This window comes from Nesoenas mayeri (genome assembly GCF_963082525.1).
Source record: "Nesoenas mayeri genome assembly, chromosome: 12".
In the NCBI taxonomy this organism is placed as follows: Eukaryota; Metazoa; Chordata; class Aves; order Columbiformes; family Columbidae; genus Nesoenas; species Nesoenas mayeri.
The window spans coordinates 19,103,634-19,127,987 of NC_137547.1; the positions used below are offsets into that span (position 1 = coordinate 19,103,634).

The 24,354-nt window shown below is 39.3% G+C and overlaps 1 protein-coding gene across 3 annotated transcripts; it reads left to right on the top strand.

Moving 5' to 3' along the window:
- Nucleotides 1–126: 126 nt before the first annotated feature.
- DYNC1LI2 (dynein cytoplasmic 1 light intermediate chain 2) lies at nt 127–23,925 on the top strand. 3 transcript variants are annotated; one of them, XM_080352333.1, is made up of 13 exons: nt 127–344; nt 1,280–1,353; nt 1,771–1,887; nt 8,032–8,262; nt 14,605–14,768; nt 15,007–15,100; nt 15,664–15,799; nt 16,140–16,251; nt 16,427–16,486; nt 17,198–17,239; nt 17,646–17,763; nt 18,747–18,863; nt 20,931–23,925. In XM_080352333.1, the coding sequence occupies exons 1-13, from the start codon at nt 250–252 to the stop codon at nt 21,035–21,037; spliced, it is 1,467 nt and encodes a 488-aa protein (XP_080208459.1). In that variant the 5' UTR covers nt 127–249; the 3' UTR covers nt 21,038–23,925. The 3 variants fall into 3 exon arrangements, with proteins under 3 accessions (XP_080208459.1, XP_080208460.1, XP_080208461.1); XM_080352334.1 differs by lacking the exon at nt 127–344 and having other exon boundaries at nt 1,283–1,357; XM_080352335.1 differs by lacking the exons at nt 127–344; nt 1,280–1,353 and adding an exon at nt 3,584–3,684 and having other exon boundaries at nt 1,872–1,887.
- The last annotated feature ends 429 nt before the right edge of the window (nt 23,926–24,354 follow it).

Sequence of the window (24,354 nt, forward strand, 5' to 3'; positions counted from 1 at the left end):
GGCGGCCACACCCGCCGCGGAAGACACCGCCCAGGGCGGGGAGCGCTGCCGGGGCTGCCCGGGCGCCGCCTGAACGGAAAGCGGCGCGGCCGGGAGCGGCGGGACGGCCGCGAGGGGCGGGGGACGGCGGCGTTGAGCCGCGGCGGGGCCGGCAGCGCGGGCTGCCCGCACAGCCGGGCCGGGGAGAGGGAGGAGCGGGGTCCTCGGCGGGCCCGGGTGAGGTCACTCTTTGTGGCTGCAGTCGGCAAGATGGCGCCGGTGCTGGTGGAGAAGAAGCTGCTGGGGCCGGACGGGCCCGGCGGCGCCGAGCTCCCCAGCGAGGAGGAGGAGGGGCAGAACCTCTGGTGAGCGGCCGCGCCGGGCGGGGGGCGCCTCCCGGGCCGCGGCACCCCGGCGGCGGAGCCGAGCGGCTGCTCTCGGCGGTCCCGCGCTGTCACCGCGGCTTCTCCTGCTCCGCCGAGCCGCCTCAGCCCTCCCGCGGCGGGCGGCAGTCCTGGGCCGGGCTGGAGCGGAGCGTGCGCCCCGCCGGGCCGGGCAGCGGGGGGCGCGGGCTGCGGGGCCGCGCTGACAGGAGGGTGGCGGCGGCGGGGCCGGCCCGCCCGGCGGCTGAGGCGGCGGGGCCGGCGGGGAGCGGAACGGGCGGGGAGCGGGGCCCTTGCCGCGTGTGGAGGGGCTGGGGGTGCGTGAGGGGAGCCTCGCGCACCCCGGTGCGAGGGCAGCATCGCTGCGGGGGGCGGGAGGGCGGGGGCGTGGAGCCCGGGACTCGGCTCTGCCGGAGATGTGCGGGCTGGGCTCCGGGAGACGCCATCGCTTGGTTTTTCGTCTCTTATTTCTGAGGAATGCGTAAAAGAATACTAATAATGGCCAAAAAAATTGTGCGTGAAGTACAGTAGTGGATTGTGGGAAGAGTTAGTCATCAGTTCAAAAGTAATGTTTGCAGTTATGTGACGTTTTATAAGGGAGAAAAACTTCAGAAAATGGCACGGCGTGAGTTTTATAAATGATAAAAGCTTTTCTCAAAAAGGTGGCATGCTTCTGGTCTTTTGAAATGAACCTGAATCTCTGACTGTAGCATCATATCTGGTTTGTAAATAGAACGGATGTGAATGGATTGGTCTGCGCAGATCTGCTGAGCTCACGGGTGCTGTCACTGGGCAGCGTGCGCTGTGTCTGTGTGTCTGTGCGCGCTGTGTCTGTGTGTCTGTGCGCGCTGTGTCTGTGTGTCTGTGCGCGCACCGCCCTGCCTGTCAGCCTGACAAGGGGGTTGCTGTTTTTCTAGGTCCTCGATACTGAGTGAAGTTTCTACCCGGTCAAGATCTAAATTGCCATCGGGCAAGAATATTCTTGTTTTTGGTAAGTAGTATATGAAAGCATTTGGGTGGTTGTTTTTGTTTTTGTAGAAAGTGTGTTTAAAACGATGTGAACAAACTGAGACATCAGTTTGTTAAAATTAGGTTATGTGATATGATCTACGGTATTATTGTCTTCAGGCTGATAGTTTTACTTTCTTTTTGGTTTATTATGCTGTTAGATTTATAGTATATATTTTAACAAAAGGATTGCAATACAGAATAATTAAATGCTTCATTCTTGTCATAGTATAAGCTGTTGGATTTAGCTGGAATAATTGAAAGGAAACAGCAGAGAAGTAGTGTCAAAAAATGTACAAAGATATTTCTGATTGCTTAAGTGTGTTTTGAAAAAAATGTTTCTGCAAAGTTAAAATTAATTCTGAAAGTGTCTTTTTATCCTGTAAAAACTTACTGGCAGGTGATGATGGTTCAGGTAAAACCACGCTTATGGCTAAAATACAGGGAGCTGAGCATGGCAAGAAAGGAAGAGGACTGGAATACTTATATCTAAATATTCACGATGAAGACAGAGATGGTAGGTTCATTTTATGTGTAATCTCTTTACTGTAATTAAGTAGCTGACATGCCTTTTTTTATAACTGTGGTTTCACCAGTGTATTTTGGGTTACACCCAGGTAACTGGTTCTAGCGTTGTTCTCTGTATTTTAGAAGCTATATTAATTTCTTGTAAGTTAAATGAATTTTACATTCAGTGTTCATTCTCCCACTTGCCCTTCTTACAGCTTGACCTGTGTATGAGAAAAAGTACACTTGAGCAGCTCTCTGGATCAGTTTACTTTTAGGGTAGATAGATTTGCTGATGTTGACTTACTAGCAGATATAGTGTAATTTGGTATGACTACTTGATAATGATAGAAAGCGATACATCCATGAGAATTTAATTCTCAGTATGGATTTCTGGGCATAGGGTTTTGGTGTTTCCTTGCAGGGGCTGTGTGCAGTATTTTGGTTAACTATAACTGGGATATTTTGCTAGGGTTGAGTGAGTGAAGAACAGATCTTTAAGTTAGAATTAGTATTTCTTTTTTCTCAGATTGGATCTTGTGTCTTTGCCTCTTGTCTTTCTCTTTGTTGTTGTTGATGATTGTTATTCTCTACTATATGGGAAGGGGATGATGGCGAAAGATCGTGTAAAAGCAGGTCTAATTAACAGAATACTCCTATTTTTAGGAAGGTTAGCGGCAGGAAGAGATGGGGAGTGAGTTTATTATCCTTGCTCCTAAGTCTGCCTCTGCTTCTCTCATTTTGAGCAAAACGCTGGACCTCTTTCTGTTAGTTTCCCTCTTCAAAAATGGGAAATGACAGTCTTCCTGTTCATGACTTCGTTCTGAGTTGTCAGTTCAGAAGGGTGGAAGCAATGATGATGCTTTATCCATGTTTCTGAAAAGAAATGAACTAGGAAGATCCTATAATATTGTTTTGGAAATGGAAATGTACTAAAGACTTGCACGAGTGATTAAGTACCATATGTCACTGGTTGTTATGGAGATTGGTCCTGCGCTCACATGTTAATAAACTGTCTTTGGATATTAAATTAGGCACAATTAAAGGATGAGTACATTGCCTGTGTCTTCAGTGGCCACCTAATCTTGCAGTTCCTAAACATCTTTTGTGCTGTAATTTGAAATGCTGAGCCATTCTTGGCTTCTTGAAGTTCTTGGTATAAGTGCTTTCTCATGCACAGTCTTCTTTAGTACTGCATAAATACTTCATGGGAGAAAAAAACACTGTGATTAGGAGTGTTAGGACAGCCTGTGACATAAGGCTTCTTGCAGCATCAAAGGATATGGTATTATAAGCAGAAAAATGTTTGGTGTGCCTTTTTTTTCCTGGTGCTCTTTATCAAACCTCAAGTATGTCCCTACTTTGGAAATATTTTGCAGGTATTCCTGAGTATCTGGAAGTGATGAGTATTTAAGGTGATTAGGAGAAGCCTGTCATAAGAACTCTGACATCACAAGCAGGAAAAAGAGACCCTTTTGACTGCCAGACTCAGCTGGAGAATTCATATGTCCCTTTAATGGATGTGTTAGGATCTAATAATACATGCCTTTTTCTTTTCTGTCTCGTTAGTGTCATCAGTGAGCAAAATAAATAGCAAAGTGGGTCAGGACCTCCCAGCAGAGAAAGATAATGCTCGTCCTTCTCTAGGACAGGTTTGGGTTAGTTTCCTTAAACTCTTTGCATGCTTTAAGTCTGTGTATGCTCAGATACAGGTTTAGGAACAAAGCCTTTATGACTGAGCCACAATTCTTGGAAGCCCTGAAGAAACTGAAGATAGGCATTCAGGAGCTTACTATCACATATTCAGGTATCTGCTTTTTGTTACACCCCAACCTATTCAAGACCAGCAAAGCACAAAGATTTCCAGGGGTGTCAGATCAGCACTGGTAACTGAAACTTCATAGTGGAGTGAGAACATGTTTTCAACTTCTTTCCCAGGTGCTGAAAGATTTCTTTGCTCTCTCTGTATTTTTCTTCATTTTGGAAGAGTTTACTCTGTCCAGGAGAAATATTTTGGTCATAGTGCTGAGTCATTATCTACCTCCCACCACCCTTTGAAAATCTTAAGGAAAATCTTCTGTTTTGCTTCTTATCCCCACCCCCCTTCCTCCTTAAGGAATATTTGAATCTGACTCTTCCTACAGTTGAAGTAAGATTACTCTAGATTTCTAGGTGCATACCTTAGTTTACAGTTACTTTTTCTTTTCCCCTAAAGATTAGATCAGTGATTAAAGTGTTCTCTTTCTTAGCAGGAAAATTAAGCAAATACACAGAAAACACTTCTCTTTTGAAGAACCCCCGTGGCTAATACAGGTAGCCACTAACTTTTTGATTTTCACAGTCATCAGCTTTTTTCTTGGCAGTGACTGGACACCCAGCTTGGATGGCAAGATACAGGTCCCCACTACATGGGTTGTTTGCTGGTTCAGTTCTGTTACATGTTAGTTGTACAATGTAACACTCAATACTCTGGTCCCTAGGTCTCAGGATAGCGTAGAATAAGTCCACTACTCAATCTCTGTGTGAAAAATCTCTGTCCTTGGCTATTATGCCAAATTCTGCCTCGGCTAAGGCATTTGTTCAAGAGGTTTAGGGATGCCTGAGAAGTAATCCCGAGAGAGAGGATTCTCTTAGATTGTTAGCCCCAGGTACAATATCCTTGGAGGGTATGGCTTCTGCATACATGACACCATAGTTCATCTGGATGAAAGCACACACTGCACTAGCTCTAAAGTTAGCTCAGGATATTAAACAACCTTGGAGCTCAGGCCCAAGAGTCCTTTCTTAGTGGAATTTCTCAAGGAGCATGGCCAGTTTTAATGTTTTGCCTTTCTTTGTGATGAATAGGTGTTTTGTGACGATGCTGGCTAGTCTGCTTTCAAGAGCTGGGAAGCTTAATTCGTAGGAGGTAGAAGAGAGGCTCTGCATAATTTTGCTAAAGGATATGTATTTCTGGAGTATCCTTCAGAGTCTCTTGCAGTGACGGGGCAGAGTTAAAGTGAGGATGTACAAGAAGACAATGTGACGAACTACCTCCCCTGGTTTTGCAGCGATACTCTGTGGCAGGCATGTCAAACTCATTGTCACCACATCAGCCTCATGGTTGCCTTCAAAGGACTGAATGTAGTTTTAGGACTGTATAAATGTAGGAGTAGTTTGACACCCCTGCCTTATGGGTGAGTTGGCAATTATGAACACCAAAGAGGACTTACAGTTGAACTGCCTCAGATTACAGTTGCAACACAGTTGTCCCGACTTTGCCCAATGTGCCAATGAAGTAGAGCCATTCTGTTGTTGCGTTCTTACCTGTAACAAAATCAAGTAGTCTTGTTTTTTTGCCTCAGGTTTGGACTGGCCTCAGTCATATAAATGCATATTGCAGTGGAACTGGTTATTCCAGATTGAGCCAAGCGCTGCTGCTACACTGGTTTCTAATGGGAATTTTTTTTTGGAAACATCTTTAAAGTAGTTCTCTTGAAAATTGTTTTTCCCTGTTTTCCTTCTCTTCACAGCTTGAAGGAGGGATTTCTAGTTACCACTGATACCTTCTGAGTAAATGCAGGAGGTGTAGTTGCAGGTTGCAGAATCAACCATCTGCAGTAAAATTCATCGAAGCTGGAAAATATTCTTTATGGCTAAAGGGATAATGAAATATTGACAAGATTTAGAAATTTAGTTTTTGGCTAATATTTTAATAGTCCTTAATAAGTAGCACCTCCTTTTCCAACAGAATCTGGTAATTGCTCTGTTTTGGTGTCTAATGTTGTAGCCGCTACGGAAGGTCTAGTTAACGTTGACATCATATGACTAACTAGGAGCTTGACGTGGTGCTGACAAGGCTGAATTTGCCTTCAAGTCCTTGCCAAATTGTGAACAACCAGGACTGTATTTTAAAGTGTGTTTTGTATTTGTAGCAAATGTAAATCATGAGCCATAGCGCTTCATTGTAAGAAAGGAGGAAAACCTTTCATTTTCATGCAGTGTTTTATTTATATATATATATATATATATATATATATATATATATGTTTTGTTTTGTTTTCAAAAAAGTACATTTTTAGGTCAGTGCTGGACTTCCAGTATTCCTGGCAGATTGGTTTCATTTGAGTGATAGTTCCAACTGCATTCTAGTTCCTGGCTGTATTCTAAATGCAAAGCAGAAACTTAAATCCTTAAGTAGGACAGAGTGGTTTAGCAAAGAAAACCTTTGTAGCTTTTAGGTATTACCTTAAAAAAGCAGCTTAGCAGCAGTGAATTAGATATTTATTAATATTTGTTACTTGATAAGGTGTGAAAGTCTTTTCTGTGATCACAGCACTCTCCACAGGAGAAACTGTGAAAGTGCTGATGGGAATTGTAAACTTCCATAGACTATAGGTAGACTTAAGTTGGGTTTTTAACACTTTAGTATTTGCTTCAAGGAGGAAGTCAATGTCTATCAATAACCTTTCGCTCATGGAAAGCTCCCAGGGTTTTTATTCACTGGTAGATTTCTGCTTTTGGGAATATAAAAAGGATGCTTCTGCGCTGCAGAGAATAATAGAGTCCTGCACTGATGTTTCATTTGCTGTTGTGAAATAGTAAATGTGTTCACATGATGTCCTAGCTTCCTTTCTGTTTTTCCAAACTTTTATCAGGATGAGGGAAACAAGGAATATGCAAAGATTCATTTCTTATATACACAACGATTACTGTAACTGTTTACTGTAAAGGATAGATCTGAGATGAGCACTTGGAAGATCTTTTAAGTTAAAAGCGTAACTGTTGGCCTATTTGTGTCATGACTGATGTTTCAATGTCTTATGACAGCCTAACAGTACATAAGTAGGAGCATAACAAATGCTAAATGAAGACTGCCCACGTATAGCATCTTGCTATAATCTGTCTGTAGATTGGCTGTTCAGTAATTTTATCCAAGACCTGATTAGAAGGGTGGTATGTATATCTCTGTGCTCTTTTTTTCTTCCGATTTCCTTAGTCAAGTTTCTGCCTTTTTGTAGAGCCAGTGGGTTTTTTATCCTGATTGATTATTTCTTAAAGTTATCATAACTCCAGGGATGGGATTTATTTTGTGAAGTTAAACGATTTGGAGCGCAGGGCATGGAAACATAATGAGGCAGAGTAATTGTGAAGAACTGTGAATTTTGAAAATCTGGGCTCTGCAGTGGTTGTTTTCCTGATCTGTGTATTTCAGAATTCACGTATCTTACATGTAATACCTATGGAGACCCATCGTTCCCTCTGGACAGCTGTAGTGGAACAGGGAATGTATTGAAAGAGTCTAGAAGATAGTTGTTCCTGTTCAGGGGGAAGTTCCAAGGATAATGTTGTTATTATTGTTGTTATTATTAATAATAATAATTTGGATAGATTTTGTTGTTTGGAGTACCTGATAAATCATTCCTGGATGATGTTCCATTTTCAGTGTCTGCTGCTCTTGGCAAAGTTCACGTTTTGGGTTAAACTTCTCATGCCAGCTTTCTGGGGAGAAACACAAAACTAAAATACCAGCTCTTTTGTCCAGTACTCATTCTATAAGGAGCCTACCAGTAGGAGCCAATGCTAAGTCCATGTGAATTAAGAGCAGGTAGCACAACTTTACAGTTTGGTAGGTTGTGAGTTTATCCTGTGGTTGCTCCTCCTCCTGTGCTAGAAACCTAAGCTGCTTATTGCCTGTATCTTGTTTGCAGCTTATTTCTGTTGTGAGATGTCTTTAGTATGTTAAACCAGCTAATGTGTCAGAGGGACACCTCAGGCTTCCCTGCTGGCCTCAGCTAGAACCACCCCCTTTTGAACTTGGAGTTAACATGTGTCACATGTATTCTGGTTTTACTTGGAATATACATATTTCAAATTCAGGAATGCTGTGCAGTATCTAAAAAATGTTGTGTCAGCTGTCCTTAGCGAAAGCCAAATAACATAAATTATTTTTTAAAAGATCCTGAACCTAGAAAAAATCCTGTTAAATGAAAGCATCTACTGAGTAATGTAGGCATTTACATGCACACCTGTGTTGAAAATAAACAGACAAGATCTGCTGGTAGTTGGGGTTTGGTCTTCCATTTAACACCAATGTACTCATCTGCTTACTTGTGGACTAGCAAAGCAAGAGAGTTGGTATCTGTTGAGTTACAACTGTACCTTTTCTTTTCAGATCATACTCGCTGTAATGTTTGGATTCTGGACGGAGACTTATACCATAAGGGGCTATTGAAGTTTGCAGTTTCTGCAGAATCTCTGCAAGACACCCTTGTAGTGTTTGTTGCAGATATGTCTAGACCTTGGACTGTTATGGAGTCTTTACAGAAATGGGCCAGTGTCTTGCAAGAACATATTGATAAAATGAAAATTCCTCCAGAAGATATAAGAGACATGGAACAGAAGTGTAAGTTTTTGTGCATCCATATATTCTGGTCCCTTTTTTTTGGTTGTTGTTTTGAACTAACTCTTGCAGCTGTCTGTTGTAATGATAAATTTCTTCAGAGTAGTGTTTTAAGAATGGGTTGGATAAGAATTACTTTGAAATTGTGATTACAACTCAAATTCAAAAAGACTATTAGGCTTTAAAACAACTCTTCCAGTTTTGCTGTGCTAACAAAACATCAGGTGAATTAATGGTCTAAATCCCTTGCAGTAATGAGATTTTGATAATGAAATTATTTTTTAAGAATGACTTTTTAAAAATATTGACAAAATTCAGTACTGAAATGAGCTGTCTGCTCTCCTGTGGTATCTAAGCCAGGTCCAATTTCCACCCTGTGTTTATCTTCCAGTAGGTCTCTTTGTCTTTGTTTTTCACGAGGCTTAGGCTGTGATCCTGGTACATCCAATTGTCTCTGACTGCAGCCATTCCTACCTTATGACTTTAGGAATGTTGTATAAATTAACTGTCTTTCCTGGCATATCTGTGGCAGGAAAGAATCTGGCACTGGCAAGCAGTCACCACGGCACTGTTGTTTCCTGCAGCTTCTTTTCTTTCCTAAAATAGTTTTGAATGTTTCTTGAGTTTTTTCTGTTTCCCTATTGAATTACTCTAAAATAAATTCCTTCAGTGGAAAAGGCCTTAGCTGCAGTGTAGATTCAGACTGATCTTTGCTGGTTGCTGCTTTTGTTCAGGGCTGGTGGCTCGCTGTACTGGGGCGTTTAAACCTTGCAAATACTGTCTGGGAGCTTCCTTAGATTCACTTTAGGCAGCAGTGTAATCTGTTTGGCATGTGAGCATTCACATGTATTTCTATAGCTGATCTCCTTTCCCAAAAGGCTTGTGCCTACAGCATACTAACTAGAGTTTAAACTTAATGACAGAAACCACCTGGATTTGATCACCAGCTTATATGTACTTTTAAAAAAAGAGTAAAATCTGACATTTTTTAAGGGGAAAAAGCTTTTTGTGTGTGTGTGTATGAGAGATTTTTGGGAATGGGAGATGAAAAGGCAGGTCTAGTCTCAGAATACAACAGCTAACCCAATTTGCACTTTTCTGAGGCACACTGAATTTTAGGGAAGTCCAAATAAATGCAGAGTTTGTGCACTTAAATTTTACTTTTGGGAAGAGAAGTATTTTAAACCTCCCTTAAGAGTCTACTGTGTGGAGGAGCTACTTAGAGCTATGGCAAAGCTTTAGCACAGTGTTTAGGGAACTTGAAATGGTATTGTCTTAAGAGACTTCAAAATTAAAGTCTTGTAGAAATTCCCTGTTACTCTTGTACTTTAATAGAGTCGAGGGCAAAGGAAAATTAGAGAGCTGCCTAGCTTCACAGGCTTGCAGGACTCTGCTGCCATGCGATGGCTGAGCAGTGAACTTCAGTATCAGTGTGCGGGTGAAACGGGCCCTACTATCTGCACCCCCAAACTTCCATCTCTCTCCTTTTCTCAGTCTCTGTGTAGGACACTTGTTTCACCTCAAATGTGTGTCTTCCATATTGTTGCGAGCTGGCCCTGGGGCAAGACCTGTGCTCAAAACTTTCCCCACCATAGCTTGTAATTCTCTTAACAGCACATTTTGCTAAAAGAAATTCCTGTTGTAGCTGTGGGTATATTAGTGTAGCTGCTCAGACCATGTAGAGCACACATGCCTGAAGAATGCCTTTTGACTGCAGTCCATTAATAAAGCTACACCAGCAAAGTTTACTTACTGAGATCCAGCTGTGTATGCTTCCTAAGATAAGCTGCCACTGTGTTGCAGTAGCCCGGATATAAAAAAAAATGGGATAACAAAGCACAGATGTAAAGCAGGCAGTCAGAATATAGAAATGGGGTGCAGAGTGAAGGGATGTGCTAAATTCATTCTGGTAAAGCCCCCCTGCAGCATCTCCCCACAGGGAGGTGCATGTTTGAGTTCAGCTTGCAGAGCTGCATTCCCGTACATTTGCTTCTAGGTAGAACCTGTGGCATGCGGGCCGGACTCAGTGTCCACAGGGCTTTCCCCAGCGATTACACTCGGTACCAGCGCCTGTAGTTCTTGTTGACTCTGGGGAAACATTTTCTAGTATTATGCCGATAGCATCCCTTTAAAGTGCTGCTAGGTTGTTCCTTCTCCATTACTAAGATCTTATGACCAGTTTCCAGAAATCCTTTTGTTAGCTTACCCTTCTCAGTGGAATTGAACTTTGGACTGCTTGTCTTTGATTTCAAGGGTTTTGTGGCCTTTCTCCACCCAGTCTTTTGTCTCGTGTTTGCTATTGGAGATACTGACTCTTGGCTTGGCTGGGTGGATGACGCTGGGCTCCATCTGGTGTACGAGCTTTCCTTTTGTGTTAAGGAGCTTCCAGAGTGGGAGGCAGGACACACATACGGAAGCAACAGGCTGCCTTGAAAGAAACTGAATTATTCAGAGTATACCGAGAGCGTTGTTTGTCTGCACTCGCTGCTAGCACTGAGCTGCTCTGGAAATTCCTTGCTAAAAGCTTGGCCAGTGTGGGTTCAGATATATAACGTCAGTTCAAGTGTTCTAATTTAATTCAGGCTCAATTATGATAAATAATTGTTTAAATAACACACATTGGATTAATTATTTTGAGGAAGATCTAAATTTTGCCTACCTCTTTATAACAGCGAAGCAGAAGACTGTCAATAATCAAGAAATGCAGAAAGGAAATATACTGCTAAAATGGCTATTATATTAATGTCCTCTGGAGCATTTGAAGCTGAACACTTGAAACATAATAATACATTTTTCTGAAAATGAAGCAGTGTCCCATTTAGGCTGAACTGGTTTCAGATTCTCTGCCTTTTTTTTTTTTTGTCTTACTCACAGCTCCAATAATTCTTAAGCTAAAGAATAGAATAAACTTAATTTGACCAGATGTTTTTTGTCTAGGAATTCTTTTCACAAGACTAAAATTTATGGTCAGTAAAGATAGTGCTCAAAAAAAAAGCTGCATGAATTGGTTGTGAAATTTAATAGAGTGTAAATATGGAACGATTGTCTCTGGAAAATTTTCTGTGTTTTTCTCGTTCCGCTGTTCAGTGCCTTTGTGATCTAAGTAGTTAAGTTGTAGTGTTTGTCTGCCGTTTCCATATTGCAGTTAAACAGTGCTTCAAGACTGAGTTTATTGTTACTAGAACAATCAAACATAAGAATAATTGTGGACTGCTTTCTTGGTGGTACTTCTGTTCTTGTTACAGTCAGCTTTCAGTAGCTTGTGGAAATAAGCAATAAGGTGAGAACCAAAGGGTTAACCATAAACTTGCGTTCATTTGCTGTGTCAAACGCAAAAGTCTCAATAAAAGGCTTTTTTACCTAGATAAGCCCCAAGTCCGGCAGATAAATGAGTAGCAGAGGTGTCATTTTTATGGCATATCATCACCAGGTGATCATTTGTCAAATGTAATAGACTGTTCCTAATACTCAACCTTACTGATAGGTAGCAGAATATTACTGATTTGTCAGATGAACTTTTGCTTTTCTGGCTTCCTATTTTATGTGCATCATCTTACTTCCTGTTAAAAAAAAAGCCAAAGTTTTTTTCTTCTACTTTTTAATCAAGAAAAGAGTTATTTCCCATACCATAGAGAATGTGATTCCTTAACATGAAGTATGTGGAGGAGAAAATATTCATAGCTCATTAGGAAAAAAAAAGAGAGAGATTTATACAAGCTGTTTGGGTGTATGATGAACTTTATGGCCATTAAAAGTTTAAGAATGGAGGTCAAGTGAGAAACAGATATTGGAAGTAAAGAAAGAGTATTGAATTGCCGTGTGGCACTTTAACTGAAGCGAGCTTCTTTATTAGCCGCCTGGGCTGCAGTTTGTTGGTAAGAGGTAAATCTGACAGCCCTTGTGGTATAACTTTACTGGGATTTAATGGCTGAAGTTTGAATGATAATGGGGGTTCAGTGAGAGTCTTTTGAAAAGTTTTTAAGAGCCTATTGCTAGCAGGCACTTAAACCCCTTTAATTCAGAAACAAGCGTATTTGTGTTCAAGATATAGCAGTTCGAGGTTCTTACTAGAGCTTCTTTTGCCCTCTTTTAACTCCGATAGTTGCTTGTTCAGCAGCCACCCTTGTTAACTGAAGCTGAGTGTTTTCTGTGTTATTTCTCAGTCTCTAGTCAGGGATTAATGCCAGACCATGTGCATTATTAACAATCTTCAACAACAACAGTCTCCAGTTTGTTTCTTCCTCCATGCACGGATGAGGCAGAGTGAGGTACGGCCAGGCGGTCGCAGGGCTGTGCAGTGCAGGTTTGGTTCTGCCTGCTCTTGGGGGGTCTTGGCTCTCGAGGATCATGATCTTCATTCCCATTCAGCAGAAACTCATCAGGATGTCCATCAGATTTCTGAAGTTTCTATGTTGCATTTGCTCTTCTTTATATTAGTAAAATTCTTGGGGAATCTTAAATAATGGTTTGTGTCATGTTGTCAAGAGTCTTACTATTTTCAAGAGAGGCTCTCCTTTCTCGATTTTGAGGGGTTTTATACTAACAGATAACTCAGTAAAGAAAATCTTTTCTGCTCTGATATGGCCAAAGCCTAGGAAACTAATATTGTCTGATTATAATGCTGTAGTAAATTGAGAGCAGTATTGTCAAATATGCTTTTACATCCGATTAAGTCAGAGAGGCTTATCTGAATGTTTGTGGTGGGTGTAAGTGGTATTTTTAACTGTTGTGATCTACTTGTCTTCAATAGTTTTTTTTTTCTATCAAGTACTTACCAAAAACCCTTCGGTAGTTAATTGCTCTGGAATTAATTTGCTTTCTGTGAGATAGTCAGTAAACATATTTAATCTGCAGAATGTGCAATGGAATTTTGATTTCCAGTTGCTGAATATGGAACAACTAGAGGAAAGGATCTCTTTGAAAGCACGGTTGTTTTCTCTCCACCAGAAGGCACTGCCTCCCCAAGTTTAAAAGCAACTGCATTTGAATATTTTTAGTGATTAGAAGTCTTCTTGTCTATATTTATTGTGTGTTTTTTAAGCTTTTCTCTGGACTAGACCTTCCTTGTTTTCCACAGGAATCACACAATTTTATATTTTAAATAAAAATTGCAGATTGTGCAGCTTTGAACAGAAGTGTTCTTCTGATTTGATCTTCCTTGCACATGCCCATTCTGTTGCAAGAATGGTTCCTATTTTGAAAAGGTACAGTGACTTCATTTTGCAAGATTTGTATTTTTAACTATTCTGAGGTTTTTTTCCACTTCCTAAACCTCAGCAGTATCCCATGGCCTGCAGTAGAATTGCATTTCCTTCCCTGTCACATGGATGGATGGATGTGCTGAACAACACTGTCTTTGTGACTGTGCTGGAAATTGGGAGCTTTTACAGAGCGTTTTCCGTACTGTGAGTACGGTCAGCCTGCTCCCAAATTTCTAACGTAAAGATGCTTTCAGGGGAGCAGCTGGTGGAGCTTTGCTTGGCTCTTTCCGAGTGCTCCTCATGGGGAGCAGGCACATCCCGTAGGCAGATGGATCTGCTCTGGGCGTTCATCCTGCAAAAAGACAGAGAAGCTGTGAGTTGCAGCCCACTTTTGATTAAGCTTGCCTGGGGTCACAGTGCGCTTCCAAAATGGGGTTAATACTATTTCTTAGGCACTTCAGTATTTCATAGTATTCAATATTATTGGAACATGCGTCATTACCATAAAATTAAAACAGTGAAAATGTAGAAGACATCTAGGTTCCTCTGGACTCCATTATAGTTTTCCAGAATATAACAGAATCTCTTCAGATAACATTTAGAAGTCGTTGAGTTTGTATTTATGCAGTGTATTTTTTGTGTTTCTAACGTTCAACCCCTGCAACAGAAATTCACAGTCATAGAAACTTCAATTGAGTCATAGTTTATAAGTCAGAGTGGCTGTTTCAGCTTGGTGTGTCCTGTGCCCATGTACATTTTCACCATGCTTTCTGCCAAAACTAGGTACAAATTGCGCCAAGTACTGGTGACATTGCTAAACTATATTTATGTTTTCTGTTATCAGCTCCCTTATAATGAAATGCATTGAGTTGAAGAACGTGCATTTGTGCATACTGTAGCTCTTGGAGATAGTTTTGATTGCTTGTTCTGGATACAAAACGCACTTGATTTAACTCACTGTAAATGTTGGTGGAGAATTATTGTGTTTGAAGGGGGCAACAAGGCTTAAGCTTGCATTCTGTTCTCATATAGTGCCTCGTTATAAAAGCAAAAAAGAAAAGGTGAGTTCTAGTTATTCGTTGATTGGTTATGGCTTATAAAGAACTAGTTCCTTTGTATCTTAAGAAGATCTCTCTCTTAATAGTTATAAAGGAGTTTCAAGAGTATGTGGAACCTGAAGAAGGCTACCAAGGATCACCGCAGAGGAGAGGCCCTTCTGGCCAAGAGGATGAACACGTTTCTTTGCCACTTGGAGAAAACGTGCTGACCCATAACCTTGGTATTCCAGTGCTGGTAGTTTGTACAAAAGTGAGTTTCTGGTGCTGTTTGCCACTATGGAAAAGTGTAATTACTTTTGTTTAATTTTGCAGAAGGATATAACCTTATCAATTAAATGTGAATTACTTTATCTTACGATGTATTGGTGGCACTTTAAAACCAAAGGCTCAAAGTAAATGCGATGTGTTTGTAATATTAAGGAAGATGTTTCAAGATGTGCTGGGAGTGACTGGGTTTTTCTGGTTTTGGTTGTTTCCCTTTCTTGCAGTGCGATGCAGTGAGTGTACTAGAGAAGGAACACGATTACAGAGAAGAACACTTCGACTTCATTCAGTCACACATTCGTAGATTCTGCTTACAGTGTATCCTTTCCTGCACTGAAGCGATTTGCTGTAATGTGGAAGCAAGAAAATATGTTTTAGCGTTGAATTGCACATAAAGTTAATCTGAGAAATTGCACTTCAAGATTGCTTGGTATTTAGTTATTTACTACTTGGTATTTTTTGTTTTGAAAATGTTGAGAGGTGTATAGCAATGGTTTTTAAATTCTGCATGGAATTTGGAGCTTTTGTTCCTTTACAAAGGATTTGCCTTGCACTTTGTGAGGGGCTTTTTCTTGTTTTTTCCCCTCAAAACTTGCAATTTCCACATAAACCCGAGATTTTGGCAGTTTCTTTAGTTTTTGACTTTTTCAAAATTAGGTGCCTGGGAGAGTAGGTAACTTATGTGTATGTCGAGAAAAGTACCATGAGTCTGCTCCTGTTATACCCCCTTCCTCTCCTGGGTACTAAATGGCTATAGCTTTTGCCTTAAACTACTTCTCAAAATGAGGTGTAGTAAATATATATCCATTAGGTCCTGTTTTGAAATTCTTACTACAATTTAAAAGCTATATCTTACATGTTTTCCTTAAATAAATAATCAGATGGGGCTGCCTTGATTTATACATCAGTTAAGGAGGAAAAGAACCTTGATCTGTTGTATAAGTACATTGTACATAAAACATACGGTTTTCAGTTTACCACACCTGCCTTAGTGGTAGAAAAGGATGCAGTTTTTATGTAAGTCAGTTGGATAAGCAGCATGGTTTCAGATCATTTTATATTAAGCATTACACTTCATATAACTATATATAAAAAGAACTTGAATGATTTGTGTCATTCAGAAGCTCAGTATGTGAGTCTTCTGAAGTCTTGAACTGAAAAACAACTTAGTGTGTATTATTTGGGTTACTGGACTCAGAGTCTACCATTCCAGCTTTGTACTGTCTTTGGAATTTAACTGAGAATGAGGACAGACCTGTAACAGAATTGCTTTATTCAGGTAGAGGGCAGTAAATAAATGGTCTCTGTAGAAGTGCTTTTTGTGACCGAAAAGGAAAAGCTTTCCTTCTTTTTGTAGACCTGCTGGTTGGGACAATGAAAAGAAAATTGCCATTTTACATGAAAACTTCACAACAGTGAAACCAGAAGATGCATATGAGGACTTCATTGTGAAACCTCCTGTAAGAAAGGTAAAAAGGGGTAAACTCTTCCCTGGCCCCTGACAAATAAGCAGTTTGAATGGCTACTAATAACTACTAATATTGAAGAGCTCCAAATCTAAATGTATTTATTTTTTTAATCAAAATGTGTGAAACATCAGGCTTTCATTTTAAAACTTCTATTAACAAAACACTTTTTCAACAGTTAGTCCATGATAAAGAGCTGGCAGCAGAAGATGAACAAGTATTTCTTATGAAGCAGCAGGTAAGAATGGAAGAATGAAACCAAAGCTCTCCATTGTTATTGCCTACAGTTTGTAATTCCTCCTTTAAATCACTAGATAGCCACTGTTCAGTTTTGCAAATTCACATGTAGTTGTGACATAAGACTATTTTAACAAAGGCAAATAGAAAATATGGCCACTTATGTTGGCGAGTTGAAGGAAAATATGCTGAGAACAGAAATAATTTACATTTCAAAGGAGAAGAATGAGAAGAAGATCGGAAATTTCACAGCATAGATATATTGATGTGTAAAATATAAATACTTTTAAAACATCTTAGTGTTGCAGTTTTCTTACAGCCAGAGGCTTGAAAGACTTTAAGATGTCAAATCTGGCTGTGCCGTGTCATCTTATTTTCTTTACTGCTCTGTTGTTTTAAAAAAATAAAACCCAAACCAAACCCAAAACTTTCCTGTATAGTTGATTATAAATATAGTGGTTACAGACTTGGGTGGCTGTGGTTCTGTCTTTTTTATAGTTCTGGACCGGCTGCCTAAGACAAAGGGCTGAAGCTTATTTATTCGTTTTAACACTGTCCTCTAGTGGTAAAGTCTGGAAGTATATAAATATCAAAGGAAGCCCGTAAATATCAGAAAAAAAAATCAAATAAGTTAAAGAAATAAACTACAGTGAAGCTAACACTGACATTATTCTGAAATATGTTTAATTTTCTTAATATGTTGTTTTTGCAGTCATTCCTTGCCAAACAGCCAGCAACGCCTACAAGAGCATCAGTAAGTAGATCCAAGAGAAGAGTAGAGGAGGTGTTTTCTTTCCTTCTAGGAAAGAGGGAGCAATTCTAACCTGTAGAGATTCATTTTGTAAATGTAAAATACATAATCTCCAACTGCAGAAAGTAAATAATAAAAAAGGCATTATTTTAAAATGTTGATTGTAAATTGCTTAATTGTAATTCACTGTGGTAACATAGAAATATCTGATGATTATTGAACTAAAAAATTACTACAGTGATTCATCCTTTCTTTCAGTGGAGGCACATGCCCAAAATAACTAGTGGTGTTTTCTTTGAGGTTTTTTTTTTTCCTAGTGTGCATACACTACAGAGGTTTAAAAAGTAATTAGTATGTGATGTTACATTTGCTTTCTTCTCTAATTTGTGTGATTTGGACTTTTTTACAGGAATCTCCTGCAAGAGGCCCTGCAGGATCCCCAAGAACTCAAGGCAGAGCTGGTCCTGCCAATGTACCCAGTGCCTCACCAATAACATCAGTTAAGAAACCAGATCCAAATATTAAAAGTAAGAATAAGCATTTTATTGTTTTTATCATGTGTTACTTCCCTTAAAAAGAAATCATGTTTTGTAGAAGGATTTTGCAGTTTATTCACTAATGGTATCGTTAGTTTAATAACAGGAATGAACTGATGACAGCTTCAGGTTTGATTTTCTTTTTTCTTTCTTTTGTCATTCATATGATTTGAAGTAGATTTCTGTGACTGCCAAGCAGGGTCAGAGCTCAAATGCATTGTTTCCTTAGGTTGCCTAAATACATCTATTATGCATCAGTTCGATTATTAGACTGGGGATTGCTTTAAACTACATGCAATTTTATACTTCACATCACTTATTCTGGAATCCACAATGAAACCCATTCTACTAAACCTTCTCTAGAGTGCAATTTTTTATAGTAGATGAAGAAGCTTGGGAATTACACCCTTTCCCCGCACCTCCTCAGCCCTAACACAGAGCTTGGCGGTGTGGGCTGGTTTCTTTCCTCCCTGAGCATTGAACAAGTTGGTGGGGCCAGCGTTGTTTAGATGGTGACTGGTGCCAAACCTCACCCACAGTGGGTACCCTCCTTGTGCAGTTCTGAATCGTGTCTCATTGCTGCGCATCCCCGTCCTGATTTATGAAGGGTAGTGCGGCGTGAGAGACAGCAGTAAAATGTCTACGCAGTTTGTTAATGGACTTAGAAATCTTCACACATCCACAATGAATACATTGTTTCTTGGATTCTACATGTAGAGAAAACAAAAGCATACAAATATTTACATTAAAATCACCTCCCTGCCGCCACTCCAGAAGAGCAGTAATACACTCTCGGTCATTTCTGACTTTGCCAAAGAATTGAAAGGACTCGTGTCTTTAAATTGAGCAAGGAAAGACTCTCATATTTTAGGTTTATTTCACTGATTGGTAAGAGAGTTATATATGTATGTAAAAAATAAGTTCTGTTGTTTACCAGTACTAACTATTCTGTGATATATATATTTTTTATTTAGATAATGCTGCAAGTGAAGGTGTCTTGGCAAGTTTCTTTAACAGTCTCTTGAGCAAAAAGACTGGCTCTCCTGGGAGTCCTGGTGCTGGAGGAGTGCAAAGTACAGCCAAGAAATCAGGTATTGGACTTGTGATTTGCAGGCTGGTTTGCGTGTTTTCAGTATTTTATTTGGCCCACGTTGGTCTAACAGTGTGCATCTTTTCAACTGGACACTAAAGTGCCAGACCCTGACAGATGACAGTGCCAAAATGTGCAGTCTTTAAGAACTAAACTACTGCAGCTTCGCAACTCCAGGGCTTCTAGTAAGCCTGTTATAACTTGACTATGTGAGTGAAGTTATACTGCTGAGATATAAATAATATTTGAGTCTTGATCATATTCAGGAAGTGTTAATTTCTTTTTTTTTTCCTTCCATGGTATTTCAAAGAACTTCATTTGGTGGTTTCTGTGGTGTATTATTTTTCTTGGCATGGACTTCTAGACTTAAAAGTTATTTATATTCACAAGAAGATTCTTGTAGATTCCAAGATTTGCCTTCACCTTTCCATTCCTGTGCAACAGATAAAGAACTAGGGTTCCCTGCTCTCACTGGAGTCTAGGAAGGAGAATACGTAACAATTGTATAAAGCTCATCTCATTGACTAAGGCCATTACCATCCTTGACAATATTTTTGTAGGGAAACTGAAAGTGAGTTACCAGTTTAACTTATAATGTAGGGGAAAACTTTGTTCTCTTAAAACAGCTTCTTATCTGTCTCCTTCTTTGAAAGGTGCTCACCTATGATGGTGGTAAAGGGGAGTGTGTAAACTTGCCTGTCGTTGAACGGCTTGGCCATGTTTCTTGTGTCCAGTATGAGGTAGTTGCAGGACACAGCTGCTTGGTGTTCTTTGGAGGCTTAAGGTTCCAGTCTATCTAGCGTTAAAAAAGCCAGAGTTTTTGTTTAGATCTACTTTTGTCTGAGCAAGAATTTTGCGTGTTTTTTATTGTTTTAGCATTTAGATTTTTTTAACTCCAAGGTACCATTAGTTTACATGTTAAGTGTTTTGTATTGTAAGTTATATTAGTTAATGTACTCATTTTTAAATTTAGTTTAAATACTCATGCTTTGAATAGATGCTGTTAAGAGTACTGTGGCTTACAACTAGTGCTTGAATCTAAAACCTTTGTAGTGATTAAAGGTAACCTTTTAACTTGGTTATGTCTTTGTACTTTGGAAAAAACACTTAAATCTCCAACAGTTAAATCTTGCCTTCTTAATGTTTTCAGCATGTACCCTGGAAAAAATCCACCTAATATTTCACACACATTTGAGCTGGAAAACAGATGCTTGTTAAATTCTTTGGCTATGTAAGGAAGCTGTACATGGTTATATAATCTACTTTTTGTCTAAAAATATAGCTTTTTAATCTTAAATGCTTGTATGTATTAGGCATATAGAATATTTAGTTCCAATTTTAGTGTTCAGTTTGTGGGTTTATAATTTTCAGAGTGAGAGGATTAAACTGATGGTTCAGTTAGAGAATTGTTAAAAAGTTGAGTCTAATATAAAAATGTAAGATATGCTTTTCCATTAAATACTTCAGCATGTCTGTTTCCAATTGAAGAAGTCCTTTGAAATGACTGCTCTGAGATATTACATGAATATGCAATTCGTGTCCCCTTTTTTAAGGCAAAAACTGTCTGCAGACATAAAAGAGTTCTTCCTGTTAGTTGTTTAATATTAAAACACAGCAAGTGTAAGTGTGACCAAACAAATGTGATTTTTGTAGCAGGTGTCCTATGTACCCTGGAAAACTTGTAGCTAAAATCTGGGTTTAAAGTCAGTCGTTGCTATCAGTTCTAATAACAGACCTGTGTATAGTTGTTTTTAATAGAAAATTCTAAATGTGATTGTTTTCAAAATGTTAATTGCTGTAAAATATATCACAGTTTTCCTTTGCTTTATGCTGGTGTATAATTCAGCATTTCATCTCTTTAAAGTCAATAAAATCTGAGTATTTATCAGTCTTTATGTAGATGTTACCTTGCGTTGTGTCAGGGCCTGTGTTCTTGGGTAGGTGGTGAAATAATGAGAAAATAAATGACACATTGTCATATGAAAGCGATTTCATGAATACTTGTACTCATTGGTTAAAACATTTAGTTGAAATTAAATTGTTTTAACCTTGTCCTTTCTCTTTTTAGGACAAAAAACAGTTTTGACGAATGTTCAAGAGGAATTGGATAGGATGACTCGCAAGCCAGACTCTATGGTAACAACAAACTCTCCTCCAACAGAGAACGAAGCTTGATAGCGCATAAAAACGCATATGTAAATGACCAAATAACTATGTAAATTGATCTGATAAGACCAGGAATTTTCTGCTATGGCAGATGCTATCAGTTTTCTTGGGGCAGGGGAAATGAGCTTACTCCATCATTGCCTTGTCCCAGTAAAAAGTGCACATTCAGGAAGTTTGCATATAAAATCCCTCTGTATAAGATAACCATTTAGAGTTTATATAGGGCAATTCTTTTGGTTTTGGAGGTAAGCAGGTGCAGCTGCATTTCCTGTTGGGAAGAACACAGAGAAGCAAAAATGGAGAATTCTTATTAAAATATTACTACTGACTGCACACAAGGCAAGAAAGAGAAATTAAATCCTCTTTCAGAGTTACTGGAATTGGCTACTTGTATGTTTGCAAATGCATTATATTATTGGAAAGGTGGTGGTGGTGTAACAGAGCATTAATTAGGTGAAAGGAGCCTAGGGAGGGAGTGAAGCCCTGAAAGGGGAAACAGACTTGGGACAGTGAGAAACTAGAACGTTGGATTGACTGGAGAGGAGCAATGTTGTTAAATCCTGTGTTTCACATAGGGTAAATAATCACTGTTTTCAAAAGACTACTTTACATCGGAGAATTCCAGGCCAAACACTAAGTGTCATGGGAATTTATTCTTGTTATAAATCTTGTTTTAGTTTTTAAAAAAGTCTAAGAGTGTGGATGCCCTTTCTGGTGTAGCTGACAAAGGGAGAAACTATAACTTGTTTAGATCCAAGTGCCTGGCACAGTGTGTGATGTGTCTTTAGGAGGTGCTTGAATTTATTGTGCACTGTAGTACAAACAGTCACTGTTTGGTTTTATTTTAAAATGGGTAGTTTGGCAATTTGTATTTAATTTTAAATCCTGTTTTCTGATAGCTTCTGCCTTTTTTTTACGCCAAGAGGCTAGCCTATGAAGAATGGTGGGTGACGTATCATTTTCCCATAATGAAATATGCTACAGAACGCTCTCGGTATTTTTTTTTCTTACTTTTTGTAACTAAATATTAGCTACCAAGCTAAAATTGATTCCTGCCTTACACCTATGGAGGTTTTTAGAAAAGACTTTCAAAGGCCCTAGTTCCAACCGCATCCGCTGCAGGTGCAGCCAACTCCAATTCTGAAGGTAACCTAAACGTATGAATGTGTACATGGTGAACACACTTAATAACTTGTATTTTCTCTAATGTAGCATTTCATTTGGAAAGATGGCTTGTGGTTGTCCCCGTTGCTCTAGCGGAGCTGTGCCCACGGTCACATAAAACCATCATTCTGTAAAAACAAACAAAACTGCTATCGTTACTGAAATGGCACTTTGATTTTATATACAGTATGCTTGTTTTACATGTACACACTACCATAAATTAAAGCTACCAAGCATATTCTGTGCTCTTAAATGTTGAAGGGAAAAACCACAATTTGAATTTTGCAGAGTTTACTTTTTATTGATATGAACTTGTACTAAATCTGATGTCTGGATATAACTTCCCTAATATATATTGTTACTTAAATATACAGAATTAGATTGACCACTAACACAGTACTGGATGTTAACTTCAAATCCTATGTTACATCAAGAGGCTGTTCTTGTAAGTCTGTCTAAACATTATCTAGAAAGCTAAGAGTATTTACTTGCCTCTCCGACAAACATTAACATGAGTATGTTACTTGTGCCAGTTTTTTTGTTGAAAATACTATGTTTTTCTCTTTTTTTTTTTTTTTTACTTTTTTAAAAAATAAGCGGTATGACCTGAAGTGATACAGTTGTGTCAATAACAGTTAGCCTAAGGCTGCGGACAGCTGGTGGGGCGTGTGGATGTGCTTCCTGGTGTCCTGGGCGCCAGCTGCAAGTTACCGCACCAGAAGTAATTACACACTGTCCTCCTGACACCGAGAGTTGAGATCGGAGATTTAAACATCCAAAACTTGACAGGAAAATTGAAAAAGTGGGTGATCATAATGGGATATAGTTTGAAAACCTCAGTCTGAAGCTGCATTTTTTGTCATCTAACCTGATAAGCACTTTCTCTAGTAATACGGCTAAAACTTAAAATCGAAGTACTTTCCGGTTCTACAGAAATGTTAAATACACTAAAATCAATTAAAACTGATAACGTATGATAACTTAGCAGTGTTGCAGAAAGCTGCTTCTGACAAAACAGGAACGGATTTCCGGTTTCTAATTGCAAGTGAATGCTCCTAGTTTATGGAAGAAAGTCGTAAGTAATGTTGCATCCTGTGATTGCCGAACTCTGTCAGCTTGGGTGAGCTGCACGGTTGCTAATTCTGGTGTCTTCAGGCATTGGAACCAAAGGCCAAATTGCAAACAGCCTTTACGTTTTCAAGTGAAACTTCATTTTATTTGCAGATACACTTGTATGGTAGACTGTTTAAACTATTATATGACTATATTTATATGCATTATAGTGACTGCATCTACTGTTCACGTTTAAACTAAGAAAACAAAAGATGAAAGCATTCAACTTGAAGCAAATAGAAAAGTTTAAAGATTGGCCCTTCGTAAAAATGCTGTGGTTATGCTGCTTGATTTTAAGTTTGCACTTTTTTTTTATTGGCATTTGAAAAACCTGTTTAAACTGAACAGAATTTCGTATTTTATTTAATTTAACTACGTTGAAAGTGACTGCTCTGTACATCATGAACTTAACAATATACATGCTGTAAATGAAAGTTCACTGTCCTGTATACTAAGTTTATTGGGTTTTTTTCCAACTTACAATTAGGACTGCAAATGTATGAAACAAACCTTAGTCCATTTGTATGGCTTTAACCAGGTGCAGTATGCAGTCATGTGGAATCTTGCTTTCTAGTGCTGGCAAAATGAGGACGTCTTTAATTACTGGCTTCAATAAACACGAATCCAGACTGCTTTATGCTGTGCTTTTTTGTTGTTTTTAAGATCCCCCCTTAGAGCTCTTTCTCTGGAAGCAGAATATTAGTGTGTTCTCTGAACAGGAGAAGTTGGCTTAGACCATTGTGCACCTTGATGACAGCTTTCTTGGGAGTTCTTGTACCAGCCTTTGCTAATGCAGCTCTCCCGGAGTTTAGAGCATGTACCTCGTGTAAGTAAAGCAGAGTTGCTGTAGCCTCGTTTGCAGAGAGAGGAGCGCTCGTGGTAGTTTACACATAAACAGTTATGTCAGCAGAACCGGGTTGGATGCAAAGTAATATATTTCATGAGGATGGGGAAACCACATGTTGAAGCACCTGGATGCTTTTCCAGGTGAAGATGTATACTTTATAATATATTTTGTGGAATACTGTTTTCAAGCAGAGCACTGCTCC